The sequence below is a fragment of the Haliotis cracherodii genome, unplaced genomic scaffold, assembly GCF_022045235.1.
Source record: "Haliotis cracherodii isolate W230 unplaced genomic scaffold, xgHalCrac1.p SCAF_21, whole genome shotgun sequence".
Taxonomy (NCBI): Eukaryota; Metazoa; Mollusca; class Gastropoda; order Lepetellida; family Haliotidae; genus Haliotis; species Haliotis cracherodii.
In genome coordinates this window covers 4,297,522-4,323,253 of record NW_027266277.1, presented here as the reverse complement: position 1 = coordinate 4,323,253, position 25,732 = coordinate 4,297,522, and the positions used below count along the sequence as shown (strand labels likewise).

The 25,732-nt window shown below is 39.0% G+C and overlaps 1 protein-coding gene across 1 annotated transcript; it reads left to right on the top strand.

Moving 5' to 3' along the window:
- Positions 1–7,235: 7,235 nt before the first annotated feature.
- LOC139470692 (carbohydrate sulfotransferase 5-like) lies at positions 7,236–18,966 on the top strand. The gene is made up of 4 exons (XM_071252931.1): positions 7,236–7,275; positions 14,681–14,752; positions 16,202–16,433; positions 18,174–18,966. Exons 1-4 carry the CDS (start codon positions 7,236–7,238, stop codon positions 18,964–18,966), a joined length of 1,137 nt encoding a protein of 378 aa, XP_071109032.1.
- Positions 18,967–25,732: the final 6,766 nt, after the last annotated feature.

Sequence of the window (25,732 nt, the reverse complement as noted above, 5' to 3'; positions counted from 1 at the left end):
TGGGTAATTCATGCAGCTCTTGGAAAAGCCGGGGCACGGGTGGCTCAGTTGTCTAAGGCGCCGCGATTCGCTGTGCAGAGTTGCGTCCCTTGGGCACGCCAGAAACCTATGATTGTGGATTCGCCCCGATTATGTTTCTAGGTTTGTCAGCACCATACCCGTGCTCGTTAGTTTCACCGGAGTGGTAAACGTCTAAGACCAATATCACTTCGGGCTTTCCTCCTACATTAAGGTGACACGCCGTGATATAACTGGAATACTGTTAAAAGCGGCGTTAAACCCAACTCACTCACTCACTCACTCACTCACTCTTGGAAAAGCCCAATGTTCTCTGAAAAGGTTGAGTAACCATGGCCAGCATCAACATCATGACGCTTTGATTCTGCTTGTCATTGCAAAGCTTCACTTGTGACTGTTTGGCAAAGAACACACCTAGTCCAGTCAGTTATGAGTGTATTTTTGCATGGATGAGGTTGCTCTGGACTATAAAGCTGAAAGGCTTAAGACATTGTCACTGTTACTACCACCACCTCGAAATTACACTTTCTGCTAAATCAGCATTAATTCTCTGCACACACTGGAGCTGCAAAAGACCATGTTCTGCATCATTCAAACATAGCTTAATATTACTAATATCGGGGGCAATATTCCAGTTATTTGGGACTTGCAAAGAGTCATTATTGATAAATAAATACAAACATTTCAACATCGCGAGTGATTTTGAGTCACCATTTTCAAAATGGCTGCCAATGCTGACACAGGAATTTTTTTCTGGTGGCGCCAATTCTGGAATTGTTCTTTAGGGCATGGTCTATGACTATACCAGATTTCATGCTTTTTTCAATGCACAATCCTTTGATATTGTTCACATATCTGCTGGACTATTATGACAAGTATGGGTTGAAGACCTATTCTACCACGGCTCTTCATCGGACTGGAGAGGATTGAACTGCTGGTTGGAGTTAATTCATTTCAGGCCGAAATACTGACTGCGTTGAACGTCAGAACACTTATTCGCTTATTCATTTGTGAACGGTACAACGGTACATTTTGACACTGATGGCGACAAAATGGACGATGAAATTAGTTTTGTTGCGCCCCAAAACTCTACCAGGGTTCGCCCCATGTTCTTTGTCTGAAGATCAGCATTAACTCTGCTCGGTAGATGTGGGGAATGCCTGACGCGTCGTTACAAAAACGGAATGCGACGTTTGTCCCTTCTCGCATCGGCATGAAGTATGCTCTCCCACTGAGGATCCTGAGTCAGAATGGGTCATGTATTTTACGCTTTGGTACGGCCCACACTTGGGATGGGGTGTTCGGGTGTGCGGGCTTTGGTTAATACCTGTCATTAAATCCTGACGACGACTTTGTCCGGCCCACACTCGATGTTTTACATGTCACCTTGATCTGGATGTTTTGCGGCTTCATATATAATGTATACACTTGTCAAGGATTTATAGAAACAATGTATTCAGTCCGTTTGGCTTCCATTGAGAACAATGAATTGCAAAACACAATCGGGAATAATCTATTAAATGCCAATAAGTGCTCTGTACCCGACAAGATCTGTAATTTTAATTCCCATCACTGGAAAAGTTTAAGAAACTATCATGTTATGTCTACAAGTTGACATCTTGAACGGAGGGGAGCACAACGGTAGGAGGAACAGAATAAACACGTACTGCATGTGCTAAGAAACGGTACATGGAATTACAGCTTTTGAGGGTCGTCTCGTGATAATTTTAATCGCAATCTGACTCGCTCATGTCACAGCCCTCGTCGTCAGAATTACTTCACACTGCTGATGGTCACAACTTTTGGTGGGACTCTTGCATGCTGAAGTCCTCACATGATCAGTATCCTAACTCTCTCACTGCCATATCTCCACTGTCACTCGATCAAGGGATTCATTTACCAGCTTTACAACAACCAGCTATTTAAACGTTGTTTAATCGTCCAAAGTCACATTTGACGATACCCAACCTTTTTGGACAGTGGTAAGGGGATCTTTGATGTCAAACATATACACGTGCTGAGGTTTGTTCGATTTGATGATTCCTTGGAGTTTTGTAGCCCTGAAGGAACGGTCATATTCATCCGTTGCAGCCACGTCACCATATCTCCTTTTAAGGGATCCTGCATACTGTGATATGGTCCATGATAATAAGGGACTTGGCACGGAAAGCAGGGACCAATTCATGTTTCACACACTCCAGAAATACCTTGACGTTCATTTCTGTTGTGATCCTTGTCCTTGGCTCGAAAGACGAGGTAACAGTCTGGAAGAAAATCCAGACAAGCACAGCCAGCATGGAGAACGATAAGTTTTTCAACTCTTCCCATTGGTAACTTTCTCCCAGACTCCTTACAGTCCCCACTGGGTACCCACTGACTGCTGGCTGTGTGGGGCATTTTCCGACATCTCAAGAAACACAGGCTTTATTCCTTCACGTTTCTGCTTGATGGTTCGAAGATAATGATTCCGGAGACTAAGGAAATCGGATCGTTCGCACAACGCAGGCCTACTCTCAAAATTTATCTCTGTATCTAAATGTATGCGAAAGTTGCCGTTGCTTGTATTTTGTAACAATGAAATTGTTATGTTTATTTCAAAAGAGTTGGTTGTTTGGTTTGTTGTTTTACGTCGCACTAAGCAATATTCCGGCTATATGACGGCGGTCTGTAAATAATCCGGTCTGGACCAGACCATCCATTGATTGATATCATGAACATCGATCCACGCATTTGGGATCGATGACATGCATCAACCAAGTCAGCGAGCCTGACCACCCGATCCCTTTATTCGCCTCTTACGACAAGCACTGTCGCCTTTAATGGCAAGCATGGGTTGAAGACCTTTTCTAGATTGCTAGTCCCATCGACATACATTTTCAGCTTGATGAGAGACATACCCAGAGTTTCAGAAGCTCGTTTCAAGTATTTGTTAATGACATAAAATGGTTTTCCTCTTTCTGCTTCAGACTGAAAGAAATCATACACATTAAATATTAACTATCACATCAATCAATTACACTGCATCCATTATGTCCCACAAATGTATACTGATTCAAATTAAAAACTTCACATTTTTAAAAGTAATCCCATATATGATATACAACGGACAAATGTATCAGAGAAGAAAATTTTTAATCATTAATGGCCAAAGAAGGATTTTAATTAACGGTGGTAATCATAATTTGTTCCAAGCACCTACGGTATTCGGTAATAACATCAACAGTTTAAATCATAAGTCCCAAGCACGAGAATCTGATGGCACACAAGTTCAGTAGCGTTTATGGCCACAATGTGCGTTGACAACTGCCACAAAACGCCTCCGCATGGACCTTGTGATGCTTGTGAACACATGATTGGGAAGACGGCGCCATTGTTGCTGCAAAATGGTGCCAAGATCTTGCAATTTCTGTGGTTGGTTCTGGAGAATGCGCAGACTTCTGCCAAGAGCATCCCAGACGTGTACGATGGGATTGAGGTCGGGAGACCTTGACGGCCAGTCTATGACGTTGACTCCTGCATTCTGAAGGAAATTCTTTGTCAAAATTGCTGTGTGGGGTCTGGCATTGTCATGTTGGAAGATCAAACCGGGTCCATGGGCTGCCATAAAAGGCAGAAGTTCTGGTGCCAGTACCTGGTCGCGGTAAGCAGTAGCGTTTAGGTTGCCACGGATGACAAGAAGCCTGGAACGTGCATTGCCACAGAAAGCACCCCACACCATGACACATCCGCCTCGAAATCTGTCAACTTCCTGTACACAACACTGAAGTCACTAAAGACGACTTGATTCCAATTCCTCCGAGTCCATCGTAAGTGTGTCTGTGTAATTGAGTCAGAATCGGCCCGCAGTATGGCCGTCGTGATTGAAGGTGAGCAGTTCTCAGACGGTTTCGAACAGTTTGTGCACTCAGTCTACCCCTAAACAGTTTATGTCTGGTTGATGTAGCCGTCAAAAATCGGTTACGGAGGTGACGTAGGACAATCTGACGATCCTCTGCATGTGAAGTCACACGTGTTCGACCTGGCCGAGGGCGATCAGCGGCGGTACCCGTTTGCTGTAGACGCGTCTGTAAATCATAAACAGTCCGTCGACTACAACCCATCGTCCTTGCGACTTCAGCTACGGACGTTCCCGTCTGCAACATGCCGATGGCACGTTCACGTTGCACATTTGAAAGGCGTGGCATGACCAATGGCCGTAAAAACTTTTGTTTTCTTGTGTTTTTCTTTTTTTGTTAATGACTGCTAACAAGTATGACTGAAAACATGTATTATTAGGTATTATGGCCACGTGACCAGTTGCACGTGAAAAACCACTTTTGCCACTATAGTGCTGTGCACATGAGTTTGATCGATTCACCTGCACAAAAACGGGTGTTATCTGAAGACAATACGTGGCCATTACTGTTTAAATACACAATACGGGCCCACAATGATAACTGGTCAAAATGTTAAAAATTTAGGATTGTGAAGTTTTTAATTTGGTTCAGTATATAATCGCCTTTTTCTTTGTCAGTATCTCATCGACCATTACGAATGTGCAAATTCAATAATCAACACGCACCAATTACATATTTTCCAAATCTGTTAGTTTGCTGGTCGGAGGAGAACCTAGATCTGTCAAAATCATCTGACACAAGTTCCGTTATTAAATTATCATCATCTAGCATTTTTATCACCACAAAGTATAGTTTCAACTGGTGGCAAGTTAGAGTCTAAGAGGAGGTCAATTTCATTTTTCAAACGCTTAGCGTCATTCCATCTTGATTCTTTGGGTTGGACATATGGAAAGATACAAAATACATGTTTTTCACATGAGAACAAATTCTAGTCAAACAGTGTAAAAATAGCATTTTCAAAGTACCGTACACATTTGATATATTTATAAATGTTATCTCTTATAAACAATAGTATACCTCCCGAGGCGCGTTCAAACTGTAATAGATTAATACTGGGTAAATGAAAGCATTTATATCCTGGAAGGGTAAAATCAGTATTATCTTTTTCATGTGACCAATTTTCTGATAAGTGGGTGATGTCGAAATCGCTGATGAAGTTTATAATGTTGTGCAGACTTGAAATAGTCCATGTCAAAGTCGACACATTGTTGACAGGTTTAATGTCCACCGTTGGTGACGTAAGTAGGGCCCGGTCGTATCCCTATGGATGAGCAGATCTCTGCCGTGTTGTCCACGTGGTCAACATTCAAATCGTGTCATACCCTTGATGCCGTTTACTGTTTAAGTATCGGAAACAAGAAACAAACCTGTCTGTTTTACTGACAACACCAACAGGAACTCGTTCACAAAAACACAACGGACTCTTTCAGAAATTTGACCCGTCCATTACAATAATCAAGTTTGTTTTCGTTGGCTGGCCCGACACGCGAAATTGGCTTATCTGATATTAAACCGCATTCGTGTTAAATTTAATTTTAGCTCCTATACAACACGAGCGTCAAATGAATGATTTAATTAAACTGGCGAGTGACGTATGTACCGACTATTGTCGGGATCCTTTAAAACTGGTACACTTCAACAGGATTACAGGCGGTGAATTGGTCTGTTCCATGTAAGTTTGTTATTGTGTTTATACGAATGTCTGAAAGTGTGTTTAATGATAACGTAAGTTGCAAATATTTGTGTCCAAGTATGAGTATACTGTAACTTCAAGGAGTATAGGATCCGCTTACAAATGATGTACGTCAGCGTCAGACACAGGCCAAACAGCTGGGGTGTAGGCTAGCCGATTTCTGGACGGGCAGTGAAAACGATGAACAGGTGGTCAGCCAATGTATTTACCGAAATATCAGCTAGTTTGTGGCAGTCCGAAGTTGCGAATGGGTAAACCAATGTTAACCAAACTACTGAATTTTATCTTGTTTATGTAACCAATCTTTTAATGATAAATAAAAAATATTAACATAAACGGGATTCAAATTCTATTTTGAAACAACATAAAGGAGGAGTTACCAGTAGACAATAAGCCAAACCAAAAGAAAAGTCCACGATATAACACAGAAGGATAACCTATGAAGAGGTTGGCATGTTTGGTGCAGGTGAATCCTTCTATTTAACTTAAATCGTTTCGGGTAACATCCCTTATCATATTTCATCCGACTTTCCGTTACTTTCAAAGGAGATATGGCTTAGGGATATCGCCAAGGTGCATCGCAATGCTTTGCATTCGTCACCACTCGCCCCTTTCCGTAACCTGCAAGAAGACTCGCCCCCCTATCGATGAATGTTATGTGCGAAAATACGACAAATCAATCAGAATGCGCGTATGATTTCAAGTTATTCGTCAAAGAATCCCTCAGAAATAATTTTTGATTTTACATATGTCTTGCATCCAAAGACACAGTTAAATGTGTTCAATCATACTGTATAATTCCGCACGTCCCGATGTGCTTTAAATTGCATCTGTTAAATCTATATAATATATGGGGAAAATGTGTGAACCATTTCGCAACGAGTTGACAATTATTTTAGGTATGCCCGTTTGCGTTAAGACGGAACCCGGTCGCAAAAATGGCCACCTGAGGGGCACGAGTCGCTATTCGGCTTGTCCCGGAATAACACGAGTTGGTCACGAATGAATGCTTTGCAGACCATTGTGACATGATCGGTTTCTGGTTAATTTTATGCTGAGATATAATTGGTGACGAATGTATCCAATTTATCCATGTTTCTTTGACGACCTCTAACATTAGTGTGTAACACCGGTAGCTTGTGTTGTGAAGCTGAGGGTGGACTTCTGAACTATTATGTTCAGGGCTTATAATAACATCCCACAGTGTATGAATGTATTTGTCTTAAATGCTGTACAACAAGAGTTTTTTTTTTTTTAAATTCCAACCTCTTAATACTATATGTATCTCCAATTAAATCTGTTAGTACCCTAATATGACATTCGATATAAAACAACCTTTTCATGTGAACGCTAAATTAGATTTGTCAGTATGTTAATATAACAGATTTAATATAAAACAATCTATATAGACTTTTGCATACACGTTAAATATATATAGGCAGCTCTATCAACTATTCTCAAACACTTGTAATTCTGAGTCACACATATATTTGCTTGTGAGACGATAGTTGCACGAAGTTATTGCTATAAATATATGTTTTTAACTCATCGTAAATGTTATGTTTGTTTCTAAATTCAGCACATCCAAAATGTCAAGAATCAAATGCAGTCATCTCCGTGGGCTGATTATGGCAGGGATTGGAGTATCATTGCTTCTCATTCGAACGGGTAAATTGTTATCAACGGTCAACCCAAACCTTTGGGTTTCGTCATGGTAGTGAATTCAGTAAATAAAATTACAGCTGACAGTTTCATTATATTTATTAAATCTGGGCCAATACTGATAAAACTTAAATAAACGGAGTAAAGCGATGTCGCATATTTGATAAAACACAGTCTCATAAAAAGGACACAATAAAACATAATCCTTTCCAGAAACCTCTTCCTGGTTTATTCTTGTAACTGGAATCACTTCATCTCCAGCACGCTTCTACATGTCGCTTTAAAAGACATCAAGGTCTAGTTTGATGGTTGTGACCAGAATGAAATTCTTAGTGTTCAGAGTAGCTGGCCATCCAGTGGCATGATGTAGCCATCACCAATATGTCGTGTCTTCGATGCTGTTTTTTATGGTATACTGGTAGTCCGCATGAACCAATATTCTACCACCTTAGTGTAAGGAATAAACTGGACTTAATTAATTATAGTTCCTATACCACACGAGAGGCAATATTGGGATTTAATTAATTTATCCAATTTTACACGGACTTAACTCACTTTCAGCCGATGCATTGATATTGTCTGTACACGCATTAAAACGAGGGTGATAGGTGCGACACCAATAGCACAGCTGTTACACACCAGATGGAGAAGACTAATACAAACTGTTAAAGTGAATAATCGTTGATGGATTTCTGAATACAGAACAGAACAGAACAGAACAGAATTTATTTCGTATAGTCTGGCCATGGATAATATTTGACATGTTGTGACAGATCGCTTCAGTTAATATTGGCTTTAGAATTTCTAAGTTTAAACATTTTATCTAGATAAAGAGCTAGCTGAAATAAAATGTTGTCGTCATTTGTTGTGAGTAACAATACAAACAGGGTATGATTTTGATAGTAATACGAGGGCAGATATCTTTTCCTGAAGCTAGTATAAGTTGGACATATAACTAGTGCATAGTATTCATGCAAAGCCATGGTCAATAGACATTCTATATTTATGTATTTTAAAATCATTTGAACAAATTCTAAATTTTGTCAAAGATCTTTTTAAATTTACAATCTTAATCGATGATAGATATTTTTCAGGTTGTAGTAAGGATTTCTAAGTGCAATATAAATTTAGCCTTCGTGAATTAGATATACAATCTGACCATTCTTGCATATACAAATCTCTTGTTTCTTTCCTTAAATGTATAAATAAAAACATCACAGTCTCCACATCTTGCATCAACCATACATAACCGAAACCATAACTAAACATTGTATATCTTACAAATTAGACCCAATTTTTATAACCAAATTCATCATATTTACATAGGATGAAATAGCAATGTTTTGGATATTTACTCAGAGGCATTCTTAATAGTTTAATCCAATACTTAATTATTCTCACAACACCATGTTCATACATTCTCGTTTTTCTAAGTTCACCTAATATAGCAGCATTTGAAGATTTGTATCCTATTTTCAAAGTATATTTACAAAATTTAGTATTTATAATTTCAATGCTTTTTCTTACTTCTGTACACCATATTTCCGCACCATATAGCAAAATGGGTAAAATGTTACAATCAAATATTTTAAAGTATGTATCAACGTTTACGTCTGGATATTTAACCATCATTCTTTTAATTGGCACTAGGAGCTTTGTTTGCCTGTTTAGCTAAAGTAACACATGATTTAGTAAACATATTTCTACATGAAATTAGAATACCAAGATGTTTATAGTATGACACCACTTCAAGCTGTTCACTATTAATAAACCATTTTTCATGTTGTGATAGAGGCCCTCCATTTTTAAATACCATAACTTTACTCTTATGAATATTTACTGTTAGTCCCCATTTATAGCAGTATCTTTCTAAACTAGTTATTTTGTTTTGCAGATTTATAATAGAATCAGCAAGTATGGATACATCATCTGCAAATAAGAGCAAAAATATTTCATCAATATCACAATCAATAAAGATACCACGAGTGTCATCACTCTTCATAACATTTACTAGTTTGTCTATGTACATCAAAAACAGTAGCGGTGAAAGCATACATCCTTGTCTAACACCGCATGAGGTGTCAAATAAATCATTAAAATGTGAAGAACTTAGCTTCACAGCAGCTTTAACGTTGCTATACATACATTTAAGTACATTAAATACATTTCCATGGAAGCACTGTGTCAAACCTAAATATAGTAATTTTGTCCTATCAACCATATCAAAAGCTTTCTTAAAATCAATGAACAAACAGTAAAATTTACCTTCTTTTTTCCTTAAATATTTATGTGCCAGTGAATGGAGAACAAATATATCATCAATAGTGGAATGACCCTCTTTAAAACCAAACTGTGATTCGGATATGCAATTTTGAAGTTCAAACCAAAGAGTAAGTCTTTTATTAATTACTGATGTAAAGATTTTCCCCATAATATTTAGGAGGGTTATACCTCTATAATTACTTGGGTCAGTTCTACTTCCTTGCTTAAAGAGAGTGGTAATAAGCCCATTATTCCAAGACTGTGGAACATATCCCTTCTTTAATACTTCATTAAAAAGTATTAATAAATAAGGCATTATGATATTACAAGATTCTTTAAATATTTCAGGTGGGAGACCATCAATTCCTGGAGATTTCCCAGTTTTCATTTTTTTTCAATGCATGTTTAATTTCTTCTTCAGTTATTACACCTCCTATTAAGTCATCACACTGTGCACATTTCTCACAATTAGCAATATTATGATCTAGAATGTTATTCTTGACATGTTCGTTATTCTCTGGATTTAAAAGTCTCTTAAAATAGGTCAGCCATTCTTCTCCTGATATTTCTTGCCTTAATTGTTGGTAAGATCCACACGGTTTTTGAATTAGTTTCCAGAATATTTTACAATCTTTCTCTTGGGCTGCTTTAGAAATATCCTCCATAACCTTATTCTCAAAGTCATTTTTCTTAGCTTCTGTTTGCACAAACTTCTAAAATGATTCTTCAAAGAAATATATACTGTATACTATTCAGTATTATTTGTCTTTCTAAAAAGGTTTAACGTTTTTTATTTGTTCTTTTTAGCACTGTGGCAGCTCTTGTCGAACCATTGTGGGTGCTGGTTACTTATCTTGGTTCTTTTTCCAGTAGTAGGATGAAAATCTGTCTTGACAAGCGATTCACTAACAGCTAATTGTAATAGTTCAACACTGTAATCAATATCATGTTCAACTGCCTTTTTGAATGTCTCTGTATTAAAAGAGTGTTCATTACTAAGGTGGTTGAGGAATGCATCGCGTCTACAGTTCTCCCACAGAAAGCGCGTCACGGCATACTGTTCGCACTGTGTTGCACGTGCTGCGTCGTGCTGGTTTATTGACATGTCATTTTCATTTGGTACAGATATAACAGCATTCACGGGCATGTGATCTGAATGCGTTTCGTTCAGCACATGAAAAGATGCTTTCTGAACACATACTTCAAACATAATATATTATTGACTATTCTTTGAGTCAGGTACAAGGTCACATGGTCTACATTTCAAACTTGTTTATTCATGGCAAACTAAAAGGCCCATAGTTCAACGTATTTACAAGGTATGCGTGTTTTTTTCTAACTAATAATGCATGATGTATGTACACTGCAATATTTTGTAATAAAGTAATATTTGAGGTTGACATGAGTATGCAAAACAAACTGACATTTGGATAAGATGTAAACTTCTTTGGAATATACTTCTTTCTTAATTGAAGATAAAGTTTACACACAAGCATAAAATGATATTCATTTTCTACAACGATGTACAGATATTGTTAGACTTTTGATATCTATACCTTTATAGATCTTTAAATCATAATAACATGCTCTGAACTGCGCTAGCGATACTCGAAGGTGATGTCTTTGGTGACAGATATTAGATATTCTTCGAGTATAGATTTTTGTTTGAAGAGAGAATAGGTATATGTACATTTAATTTGCTATTTACATTTGTGGGCTGATTTTGGCAAGGATTGGACTATCCTTGCTTCTCATTCGAACGGGTAAAATGTTATCAACAGTCAACACAAACTTTTGGGTTTCGTTATGCTCCGTCGCAGCTTTGACAAAATAAATAAGCCCCAGAAACATACGAACATCAATAACTATTTCAAATTCAGGAAATAAAATTACAGCTGACAGTTTCATTATATTTATTAAATCTTGGTCATTCATTAAATTTATTAAATCTTGGGCATTACCAATCACCTCTCTCTCTCTCTCTCTCTCTCTCTCTCTCTCTCTCTCTCTCTCTCTCTCTCTCTCTCTCTCTCTCTCTCTCACACACACACACACACACACACACACACACTTTGCATAATGCATAAGTGAGCTGTGTTTTGGTTGCTTGACGCAACAAATCAGATATCAATATGGAATGGGCCTAATGATATAAACTGGGTAAATATGTTAATGATGAATTCAACCTGGTGTATTACACATACTGGCCTGGTGTCATCTTTCTTCGCTCATCCGCCTCCGTGGTCTTGTGTATCGAGTGTTTGACCGGCTAGCAGAAGGTCGGTGGTCATTCAGCGGAAAGTCACACCGCACTAGAAACACAATGGCAACCGAAACGTTGCCACAACTGTAATTACCCAACGATCAAGCATATTGTTAAAGAATCTCATGGGAAACCCCAAGCCCGAGACAGGCCAACTAAACTCCACATAGTAAAACCTAAATTGATCTCATCTAATATGACATGAACATTGGCGAAACAGATTCAGTCGGGCAAAAAGGATAAAATAACTCTAACCCATTCACACACAAAAATAATTCTTCCAGGAGCAAACACTGACAATTTGTTTTAAATAGATAAGCCGTTCTGGAGTGATGTTTTCACATGGGCGACTAGTTACAGGGATCATGCTGTTAATTCTCAAGATATTAATGAATTATTCTCAGAACCAGCGTAGTTGAACCACCGGTTTAGAAATCGTAATCTGCTGATTAAAAATTGGTTCAAAATGGTATGCATAATATGGCTGGTATCTGCAATGAGCATGGATTTGCATCATTCAATGATTTGAAAACAACTAACCTCAAAACAGGGCGAAACCGTATTAATAATATTATGGTTCATTTTGAATGCCTGATATATTTATCTTTCCATCCGTACATCTTCTTAGATTGGTTTAGTGCTGATAACCATTTTCTAAAATGTGGGTCCACATTGTTCCCGTCATATATGGTGATCGGAACAATGGGGCCCACATTTGTATATCGCCTAGTGGGTAGACGTTCTTCCGTCATAGTGAATGCTACAGGAGGGACCACATTTATAAATCACTAAGCTTCATTAGCTTGGCTTGTGTATAACCATTTTCTAAAATCTAGGCCCACTTCTTCCGTCATAAAGTGATCGAAACAGGTGGGCAGACATTTGTAAATCGCTGGGCTTCATTGGGTTGACAAAGTCATTCAGTGAGCTCACATTTGTCATTACTTTGCATGGGTGTGTAGTATTATATAGTATTTTCATTTTGTAATATTGGTGGGAAACGTCTTTGTAAATTATTTAGTGTGACGTTAATTCACGAAAAGCACACAAAGTCTTTTTAGTTTGAATAACGCCATAATAGTTTTGCAAAAGTAGTTACAAAGCAAGAAACTTAGATCTACTTCAAATTAAATTTACAGAGGCAACACCACTCATTCTACTTTTCCAGTATAACACATCAATCTAATCATAAGTGTTGGTGGCGATATAAGCCTGAAATTATCCCTACACCTGAACTGAACTCGGACATGCTACAAGCCTATTACCTCAAAGTTTTCCGAGAACTTGTTCCATAAAAGGAATAACTCATGAATATTAATGACCCCACGAACCAGTTTTTCAATGTTCGTAGAAGTGAGTTCTGCTGTAGTGTCTTCGCATTTGTGCATTTTAATTCAGTTATAAGTCATAAAACTTATTTTAAATAGACAAAACATCAGTTCGTAATGCGGGTTTGTTTACGTAGTACATATTCTCAACAACAAGTGTGTTTAGTTTCAAATGTGGGCCCACCTCAAACTTTCGATTAGGCAAACGGAGTCAGCTCCCTTCTCGAACAACCGATAATGCGGTTTCGCCAAAACGATATTAATTCCATTTTCTGGCTCCAAACAAAGCTCCAGAACATTCTGTGATAAACGTTATATATCAGGAGATCCTCCACCGTTGTGAGAAAAATGGCATCATAACTTTGATATAATCATTCCTTGGAAATGCGTCTGTCCAAATTAATTATATTGACTTTCAGTACAGATTAATAGGTAGAGCTGTTTCTACACACACAAAAAAGATTTCTTAAAAGGAATCTTAATGCTGACTCTATATGAGTTTTGGTGTGAATCTGATCATGAGCCTAATATTTTAACTCATGTATATCTGCGATGTGAGCATTGTAAAAGGTTTTGGCTGAATTTAGGAAAAAGACATCTTCATATTGAAAATAGCTTTTCCTATATTTGATGTATAATTGTTTTCTCCTAATTAAAAAACATATATTTGTTATTCACATTCACAAAAAGGAATACATGTAGCCATCATTAAGAGAAACAATTTGGAATTTGAAGCTTTAAATAGTGATATGTTTAAAGTAGGCAAAGAAATAGCTCAAAAACATAATTCCCTTATCAAATTACAACAACAATAAAAGAGCATTATAAAATAATGTCTCTATTTTTCACAAAGGTTTTACTTCTGTGAAGTAAAGACGTGATTTGTTTATCTTACAATATATGGCTGTCCATCATTAAAAGCATTCGCCACAACTCGCCTCTTTCCGTAACCTGCAAGAAGACTCGTCCCCCTATCGATGAATGTTATGTGCGAAAATACGACAAACCAATCAGATTGCGGTATGATTTCAAAGAATCCCTCAGAAATATGTTTTGATTTTGCATCTAAAAATATACCCAAGGCAGAGTTAAATGTGTTCAATCATACTGTATAATTCCGCATGTCCAGATGTGCTTTAAATGGCATCTGAAATATATACAATATATGGGGAAATATATGTGAACCATAACGCGACGAGTTGACAATTATTTTAGGTATGCCCGTTTGCGCTAAGACGGAACCTGGTCGCAAAAATGGCCATGAGAGGGGCACGAGTCGCTATTCGGCTTGCCCCGGAATAACACGAGTTGGTCACGAATGCATTAAAAGATGCGTCAGAAAGTTTTTAGAATAATGGCAATATGTGACAATCTGAAAGATGAAATTTCAGTTGTGAACATACTGAAGTTAAATAAAATGATTAAATTTATTTGTTGCTGTTTCACAGTGCTATGATATCTGTTTGTCATGGACAATGTCACAGTTTTCTTCCCATTTGAAGAATGTCACTGATACGTCAAAATGTGTAAGATACTACATGTACGCTGTTTGTTGCAGAATTGATCTCCTTTAGTCGACCCCTAGAGATATCAAAGAGTGTTCTAGACTGGGAGTCAAAGCACAACACTGGTAAGTTCACCAACCATCACCATCGCGTGAAATAACATACTGAAAAGATGAATTCGAGTTCAGGTGGAATCCCACAGTGATTGTATTGAATTATTTTTATACTTTCAAAGTAAAACTCCTCTTATATCACTCCAGCAGCAAAGACTGATGTAACAACCAGGCAAAACAATCTCACCAGCACAGGTAAGTCTCCGTACAAATACAACTGTAACGTCAAACTGAGGAGCAAAACAATCTCACCAGCACAGGTAAGTCTCCGTACAAATACAACTGTAACGTCAAACTGATGAGCAAAACAATCTCACCAGCACAGGTAAGTCTCCGTACAAATACAACTGTAACGTCAAACTGATGAGCAAAACAATCTCACCAGCACAGGTAAGTCTCCGTACAAATACAACTGTAACGTCAAACTGATGAGCAAAACAATCTCACCAGCACAGGTAAGTCTCCGTACAAATACAACTGTAACGTCAAACTGATGAGCAAAACAATCTCACCAGCACAGGTAAGTCTCCGTACAAATACAACTGTAACGTCAAACTGAGGAGCAAAACAATCTCACAAACACAGGTAAATATAAATGCAACTTCAACACATAGTTTTGAAAGACAAAATATTTTTTTACAGTTTTTGCTGGAAATAATATATTATTATTTAATCCCTTCTTGGCATCTCCGACAACCAAGAGGAATAATTCCATGACCTGTGTAATTCCAATATCCTGACAGAAACCTTCCTGGGTGGTCGGTAGCTGCAATGTCATTCCTACGCCAGTGCAATTTGGAGGCATGTTCTGTAGCCGAACTATGCCTTCTCTTGCCATATAACTCAGGTTAACATCTCTGAGTACAGAACATCATTTAACCCAGCTTTGGCACAATAACGTAGCTTGCAAAGGCATGTTAATTACACAGGTCCAAATTGTATCCGACCCGTGAAGATCCGGGGTAGAATAGGTCTTGTCGTAAGTGTGGTCAGACTCGCTGGCCTGGTTGATGCAAGTCATCGTATCCCAATTGCATGGATCGATGCTCATAATGTCAATCACTGGATTGTCTGGTCCAGACTCGATCATTTACAGACCGCCGTCATATAGCTGGAACATTGCTGAGTGCGGCGTTAAACAGCAAACAAACATACAAACAAATTGTATCAAACTGTATATAACTTGGATGAACACACAATCCACGTGGTTTAAAAACGCCTTAATTTGTCACTTCATTGCATGCTAATATTATTATTTAGTGTAAAAATGTACTAACGTCAAAAGCAATGTGACTATAGGCGAGAGAGCTAATGCAGCCTGCCAATGATACCCGTATAGCATTGATCATTTGGAAGAGCGGCGGTTGCCCCTTATAAGACGCTATGGGACTATATATATGTAATCTAGCTTCATCATCTATAACGCAATCCTATATCGTGTACTTTGTTCTGCAATTTCAGAAACTAACCCAGAGTTTTCGATGGATACATTTCGAAAGCTACACACTTGGAATGGCCAAATTCCCCGGACAAACCTTATAATACTTACGTACATGCGAAGTGGATCGACTCTCACAGGGGGGATGTTTGATCAGCACCCGGATGTATTCTACGTTTTTGAACCGATTCATAGTTTGAATTGGATTTGGAGATCACATTTTAAACTTCTCAGCTATTTTGATCGACCATCAAGGTGGGAATGGAATGGTTGTTTGATTACACGCGGTCAACTAAGGTGTTACAAATTATGTGAACGTGTAAGCATGTCTTTAGCTCACCTGACTGAGAGTGAAATGAGCTTATGCCGTTTAAGCTACAACTTCATATTGTTGTTCTCACCAATGATAAGACCCCATTTTGTTCAAGAGGTTCGAATCCGACTTCAAAATATTCGTTAGGACATATTGAAAAATCGGTTCCGCCACGTGAAGTCAGTGGGATTTCTTCCGGCCTTTTCTGATCAAAAATGTATTGTGAGTGAGTAAGTTGGGTTTAACGCCGCTTTGAACAGTATTCCAATTGTAACAAGGCGTGTCAGCTTAAGATGGGAGGAAAAGTCCGAAGTGATGCAGGTCTCAGACTTTTACCACATTGGTGAAATCGACGAGCACGGGCATCGTAATGACAAACCTAAAACACAACCGGGGCGTCCCGGGATTCGAACCCACTATGATATTGGGGTGGGTGGGGTCAAAAGGGCGCAACAATGCAGAGCGAATTGCGACGCCTTAGACGAATGGACCACAACACCGCACAACACAACGTGCAACACAGCATAGTACGACACAACACATACGACACAGCACAACACAGCATGACACAACACAATACAACCCGCGACACAGCACAACATGACGAAGCACAACACGACCACAAAATGAGGACTGTCTTGGGAATCTTCCTTCTTCTCTTCATGGCCTGTAAGCACCTATTTTTTTCTTACAGTATAGACAGTACAGCTTGTTTATAACGTCTATATATGTGACAGAGAGCGGACCTTTAATGAATTTTAAAAAAAACATGCCTTGTTTCATTTGCATCAAACATTATCGAAAGGTGAGATAGGCTAATGACAGTATAAACAGATGCGTTTGTTTAGTCCCCGCTCTTGAAAACAAATAACAGCAGGTTACCTACAGACCATTTGTTCTTGTTCTGTCTTCCTAAATAATTAATTCAAAATAAGCATAGATTCGTTAAAGCAGTCCAGTGAAGCTGAAAGGTGCTCCTAAATTATCTCAAATAACATATTTGGCTGAGGGAGCTAAACCTTGGCGTGAATGTTTCTCTTTATCATGAAATCATATTTTGTTCAAATCATTTGGTATAGTCCGTTTTAGTCCTCGGTATTTTGCAGACATGTTTTGAATATCAATGCTGACAGAAGCTGTTTTGTATCTGTCGTTTTTGACATTTCAAATTGTTGACGACATATCCAGGTGAGCTACAGTGTCGTTTTTTGTGTAATTGATATATTTATAAATGTATGTGACATCTGTTTATATATAGACTGTTTCATATTTTTTTAACTCTTTAACACAGCGCGTGCGTGCGTGGGCGTGCGTGCGTGTTACATTTAATCTCAACATTTTATAAAGGTTGGGGAAATTAATTCTTTTGTCAATGGGCAAACCTGTGACCATCTCAAACACCTGTCCATCACAGATACAGCAGACACTTTACTGTTCACAAGGAGTTCACACTCCCATTCACACTTGAGGGGATTTATCTGGTATGTGTCAGTGTGTGTGTGTTATTGTGTTAGTGTGTGTGTTATTGTGTTAGTGTGTGTGTTAGTGTGTTAGTGTGTGTGTGTGTGTGTGTGGTAATAATTGTAATAATTATTGTTCCTTTTATGTTACATTAAAATGTACAAGTAGAAACGTGTCACAATGTAAGTACTCGCTAGTAAAAAGACATCTTTTAATTCCAGGCGGATAACAAGTTCAGACAGTTTTGCAGAATTAGCAATAGACATTGCCGAGGCGTTCCTTAGATGTCGCCCAGACAAGATAGACATAGCAACGCTAAATCAAGATCACTTCAACTACAGCAAAAATACGATACCTTATCTGGAGTGTTTAAAGGTCAATCCGGGTGTCCTTGGAATGTTAAACTGCTTGTCAATCTTACAAAACCAATGCTCGCAGTCAAACGTGTCTGTTGTCAAAACAATACGTTTACAAATGGAAGCAGTGGAGACAATGATGAAATCAAATCCATCGTTGAAAGTCGTACACTTGGTAAGAGACCCGCGGCCTACTATCAGGTCTCAGATGGGAGTCAATAGTAGTTGGAGCAACCTTGATTCGTACTCCAAGAAGCACTGTTTGAAGGTTCAGAAAGACCTAGAGGTTACAAATAGGCTGATGAAATCTCACCCTGACAGAACAAAACTGCTCTTGTATGAAGATTTAGTAGCCTATCCAGCAAAAACAGTGAAGGATTTGTTTTCATTTGTGGGACTGGTATATACACGTGACACGGAAATATTCGTGCAGTCCAAAACCAACTCTTCAACTGGAGAACCCTGTCAAGTTTGCATTCGAGAAGGAAATTCAACATCGATATCTCTTCAATGGCGACAACAGTTTGACTTCGAAAACACCCGTATCATAGACGCTAATTGTAAACCCGTTTACCAAATGCTTGGTTATTTACCAGCCAACAGTAGAAATGAACTTATGGATCTGTCAAAGAGTCTAAAAATTGATAGAGAGTTTTAAGGATACACGTTTTATTAACAGTCAGTATGTATTGAACAAGGACGTTTTCGATAATGACAAGGAGGTGCCGAGTTTGGTTGCTTTGAATATTCCTCCATTTTCTTATCAAGCAGCTTGTTTTGCCTTATCAGCATTACCATTCTGCATATTTAATTAAGAATTGACCTTCACTTTGTGTGAGTTCATTGGAGTATGAACCTGCATAGAGTGAGGGCCAAACTGTATGAACGTCGGAGCTTGCGACGACGTTCATACAATGTTTGGCCCTCACTCTATGCAGGTTCATACTCCAATGAACTCACACAAAGTGAAAGTCAATTCTTATAATTTTTTATCACAATTTCTTTCCTCAAAGGACGTAGGCCAAGATCTAAACACAATTTTATTTAGTACGTGTGACTTCATGTTTACACTGACAGCCAAACAACAACCAGCTATATCGCGGAATAAAATAGATCCCCCAAAAGAGAGGTGACATGCATATGGATGCAGAACTTGCTCTTCAGAAACATCTTACGCAACACATGTCTTCATATAATATCCCCATTAGATGAGAAAGTTCTGTAATGAACTACCTCAGTAAGTCAGTCACAATGACAGCGCGTCGTAATACATAAATTACATCAAGTACAAGACGTCAAAATGGCCGACACGATAAACGTAGCGGGAGGATTTCCGAAGTTGTTAATGAACCTGTGGCGGTTACATGTGTTAGTCATAATTGATCAACTGACCGATTATTGAAAGGTGATTAAAGATGCGTCAAACAGACACCAAGGTAAATTCGTAGATTGCTGGAGGCGGTCACTGTCAGCCTAGACACAGATCGAGTCGATACTGACGATATTTTGGATGTGCATTTTTCCGTTTGCTCATTAGGATGGACCGTAGCGAGGAAATTTGTGAACAATCATGCAGTCAAGCTCTCTTACGTTTCTCAATGTATACTGAAATGCTGTGACCAAGATAAAAGGTTCTAAATGATCAGAATTAATGCTAATGTATGTTTTCGTGGTAGGGAATTCCCAGGGGTTTCCTCAGGAATGTGGAAGTAGTCCGTCAGTGTTTACGTCATTTCAAGAACACGGTCTCGTGAAAAACGTATGAACGTCAATTTGCGTCGTTCATACACTTATGAACGTCAATTTCGCGGCCATGTGACCGACCTCTCGTCCAATGGAAAAGTCGCATATCGTGTAAACGTCAAATTAAAAAATTATTGCAAATAATATGTTGTTCTGATAATTGTTCACCTATAATTTTCTGCTTTTTTTTGTACTCTTCTTTATGGAGGAATAAAAGGTTATATATAACATCCTTTAATACAACACTTTTATGAGCTACCGCATGTTGGTATAACATCCTTTCATACAACACTTTTATAAGCTACCGCGTGTTGGTATAACATCCTTTAATGCAACTCATGTGTAAGCCACCGCATGTTGGCATGGGAGAGTTACTACCTGTACTAATAAGCCATTCGAATGATGGCAAGGCATTACAATATTCCTTAAGTGTACATTATGCACTAGCTTCTATTCATCCCAGACCATCAATTCTTGTCACGTTTATAAATTAGTCTTCACAGAAGACGCAGTTGGAATTAAACTAACTCTACAGCTACATCTAAAGTATCACATGTATGTTTTACCGACCTGTGCCCACTTGCACAAAGCGATCTCAGCCCAAAGATAATCGTAACTCTCATACTTTAACATAAACTTACAATAGTCGTAGCGCTAAGATCGCTTTGTGCAAGTGGGCCCGGAGTGTGCGTGAAAACGACGCTTTGATGTCAACCAGTCAGCTTAATTTGGGAGAAAAACTCGAATTGATGCAGGTCTTAGACGTTTATCACTGATACAGAAACACTCCCAACATATTCTCATCTTCCCGAGGCAGATGAGTTAACTGACATAAATGTCCAGTTTCCACCCATGCCGAAATAGGCTTGTATTATTCAGTTATATTTTGGCTGGACTAACGAGTGCATAGTCCAATCAATATCGCGTTACGTATTTGAAATCCGGTTTGTAAACTGTCGTGGAGATTTCGGTCGATTGCAGGATTTGCAAAGCATGTGCACCGCCAACTAGGTATTTACCAACTCTTTTCATGTTTGTTATCAAGGTGCTCACCTGATTTGATGCACTGTTGATGTAAGCCGCGTTTTATGTAGATCTTGATTATTGATCAGATCGTCTTAACTGGTCGCCGCCATTGTGTTTGAAGCAATATCAATGCAAGTGACTCAAGAGGCGGAATCTGATTTGTCAATAGGAGATGCATAGAAGGGACACAACTCGTAATAACCACTGGTGGGCTACGACCGGGTCTGACAAAAAAGGGCAAAGCTCATGGGCACAGAATACCCTCTGGTGTCAGAAAGGACAGTGTGTTACAAATCAGATCTGCATATAACATCATCGGGTCTGGAGTCTGGGTTTCACGTTTCAGTCTGGATGGCGATTGAGGAGATAAACCAACCGTGTCTGCAAACAGGAATATTAATGTACATCGTAACGCAATATCATCATTTTGGATATTGAAACGACATTGAAAGTAAGTGATTTGATTATTTGTTTTAAACCAACCGTGTTTGCAAACAGGAATATTAATGTACATCGTAACGCAATATCATCATTTTGGATATTGAAACGACATTGAAAGTAAGTGATATGATTATTTGTTTTCAGGACCAAACTAAACTATCATTTACCACACGTTCCATAGTCTTACAAACACAGCTAGTAAGTAATATTGGCCTGTAAGGAGGAACGTTACATGCACAACAATCCTGTGCACCGACACGTTAGGGTCTGATCATCTTACACCTGTGTCACATCATCCTCTTTCTTGGAGCTGACAGGCTAGTGTAACTGTGATGCGGGGATAGACGGGCGGGCGGACATTTAACGTGTGAGATAGAATTAGTATATGATATTCACTCATGAGTGGGTAGAACACTGTATTAAGTGTGAAGACCCCTTGACGTTACTGGAACACATTATCATGCAATCGGGTATAACATCCGTTGTGTATCTTCATGTAGGACATCGTTTCCAGAACGATCGTACGCTCTGAGGCGTCAGGCTGGTTAGCTTGGCATCTCTTTTACCGCATGGTCGATCGATCCCACCGCGGGATGGAAGCATGCTGAGACGAGAACAGGTACCGATCAACAACATCCATAAGAGAATCATCAAAAAAAATACTGAGACATCACGTGCACAAGACAGAGTTGAGCAGGTAAGTGAGTGAGTATGGTTTTACGCCGCTTTTAGCAATATTCCAGCAATATCAGGGCGGGGGACACCAGAAATGGGCTTCACAGATTGTACCCAGGTCGGGAATCGAACCCGGGACTTCGGCGTGACGAGCGAACGCTTTAACCACTAGGCTACCCGACCGTCCTGAGCAGGTAAGGGTTTGGGACACCGCCGAGACGGCAGCATCTTGCGGCGACTTCATTGTTGTCGTAGACACGTGGTAGGAAAGCTATATAGTTTCCCAGAGAATGTATAGAGCGACTCTTTTTTCGTTATTGTATGCTATAACGGTTATGGAAGGAGATAAAAAAAATATTTCAAATCCGTATTTCAACGTTTTTCGATGCGAAAAATGCGAGGCTCCCAGATTTGCCACTTAGTTTTTCAGGCTATTTCTATAGGGACGTTTGCATAGACAACCCCTGGTGTTAAAAGTAAGCTAAATAGTTTCCAAAATCTGTTTCTTAAAATTATTTTGATGCGAATTGTTACCTAATTAAGAAATTGTTTGTATTTTCAAGTGCTTAATTTACTTGTTTGTAACTAGTTTTGTGGCTGTGGCCTTACATCCCCAAATATGATAAATCTAAATATAAGTCTTCAGCAAGTCTACAACAAGTAAGATGAACAAGCAGCCACTTGGAAGAAAAAACGCAATATTCATATTTTAATGTGATTTTTTTTTAATTGAACACGTATTAAGCTAGATGGTCAATTTAAAGACATTAGATTATATTCATTCTTTTCCTAATTGTGATATAAAACTATATGATTGTATATGACAAAATGAATAGTTTTATGTGTATATATATATATATATATATATATATATATATATATATATATATATATATATATATATATATATAACTGTAATTAGGAATAATAAAAAAAGACCAACAACCTATTAATGATATGGCTGAAGTATTTTGAATGTCAGGACTATTGTTTTGTTTCGTGTTCTTAATTTGCAGCAGATCAGCAAAATAGAGAAAGTAAACAACCCTTGGAATTTTTTGATACCATACAATCAAACCAAATGGATTTTTCTTTTTTAAAAAGGAACAATCATGTCCAAAAAGCAGAAAAATATAATCTTAATTGCCAGAAAATGGCGATAAAGTTGCTCTCAAGGAATATCAGTTAATTGTTTTTGTTTGTTTTGTTTTTGGCCTGTATGTATAACTTGGATCGTTAACCACGCAAAGCTTCCTCTGAGAGATGTGCACATCAGCGGTGACCAGGCTTGCACATTCCACAGTAGTAGCAGCAAATGTCATATGGATCGCAGGGTGTAAAATGTGCCGACACTTTGACAGTCTTAATTATTCTGATCAATCCCCATGGCGCAAAAATGTTGATAATTTATAATGTTGATAACTTATCAGAAGCAATGAAAAAACAAACAAATGTGTTCTCTACCCGATAACACGTTTACACACAGAGGCGAAAGGAAAGAGGAGGATGTGGCATTGGGTGTAAGGTGATCAAATCTCTGACGCCACGGAGCCACGGGCATGGCCCGCCCATTTGTTTGAGTGGTGACTATAGTGATGCGAGGGGTGCTCGGGCGAAATGGTTTTAGAAGCTGGAAACTTTGTTTTAGGACATTTCCTAAATGGTTTTAGAAGCTGGAAACTTTGTTTTAGGACATTTCCACACAAGTGTCAAAAGAAGAAGGAAGAAATGCCTAGTGTGAGATAGGACAAGTTAAAAAACTATGAGCTTGTCCAACATACAAGGTCAGTATGGAGCTCATGCGTGGAAATGGAATCGATTTCATTATCTGAACTGAAACTAATTTTCTTCTTTTCTTGCTGTTCCCTAAATTTCTGAACCGTAGGTCCATAACTGCATGCTGAGGAATGTTCAGCTAATGTTTCACCTCATTTATTATCAATACCAGATTTATCGGTCCTTAAGGTGGTGAACACTACATTTGGACCGATTCCCTTTTATTTTCTGTACCATATTGCAAACATTAGAAACAAGTGTTCGAGCGTTTATTTTCCTTATTTGTGAGACGAGCCTTGGCATTTGAAATTTTGAAACGATTTATGGTATGGACTGTGGGAAGGTGACGGAAATACATTTCGGCTTTCTTCCTCGCCTTTCTAGCTTGTTTGCTGTCAATGTTAAACCATGGTTTGCGAATTTGTAGAATCGAAAAGGACTTTGAAATATACTCACACGCAAAAGAAACGCAAGTGGTTTTAAGCAAATACAGGTAACAAACACAGAACCATAAATTGAAACGAGTTTTAGCATGTAGTGTAGCCTGATGGTGTTATCAATATTTTGGTTGCATTTTGGAAGCAACATAAAAAACGAATCGCTAAAACGCACCATTTCAATGAGTATGTGGGTATCATGCATCTCGCGAAAATGCACGAACTGTCACGAACTGTCACGAACTGTGGGTATAAAACTGTGGCCGATTCCTGGACCTACCACTCCTTGGTCAACAATGCCACGCCTAACTCAAATTCAGAGAAACCAGGCTATCGGACGTTTTGAAGCTGGAGAGTCTGTCCAAGATGTTGCCCGTCATTTCAACGTTAACATTACCACAATTTCTCCTGCATCGATACAATGCTACACAGACCACAGATGACCTTCCTCGGAGCGGTCGTCCTAGGGTCAACACACCTCGACAAGGTTGGCAGATTACCCATCAACACCAGCGACATCCGTTCCTTACTGCAAGTGAAAGTGCTCGACAGACCATAGGAACACATAATCGACACATTAGCCTGGATACTGTGATCCGACGTCTCCGTTCCAACAACCTCGATGTCGCCGTCCTGTTCTCCAGCCACGGCATCGACAAGCACGACTTCAGTGGGCATAGGGTCATCGCAATTGGCGTCATCGTGAGTGGAGGCGTGTCATCTTCTCTGATGAAAGTCGCTTTTGTGTCTCTCATGCAGACGGAAGAGTCACAATTTGGCCGCGTCCAGGTTATCGTTTCGCTGACAGAAACGTTGTGGAAAGGGATCAGTGGGGTGGACCTAGCGTCATGATATCGGCAGGGATTGGACTTAATGCGAGACTTGGACCCATGTGCTTTTCTGAATGTTAGTCAAGGTCAGGGACACAGCGTCACTGCTATGCGGTATATCGACCAAGTGATCAGACCCCACGTTGTTCCATTTTTTGCAACATCAACAACACATTTTCCAGCAGGACAACGCTCGTCCCAATGTTGCCAGAGCTACCATGGCCTTTCTGCAACAACGCAACATCCTTGATCTACCGTGGCCAGCCCTCAGCCCTGATCTGAACCCCATCGAACACTTGCGGGATGAGGTTCAAAGGCGTCTGCACAATATGTGCCCAGTCCCTAAAACTTCCGATAAACTAAGCACAGCTGCTCTGGATGTGTGCAGGAGGATCCCTAGGGCCTTCTCAATTCGTCTGATCCACTCAATGTACAGGAGATGTGTGGCAGTGATCAATGCCAATGGTGGTCACACCAAGTATTGACTGACATTTTG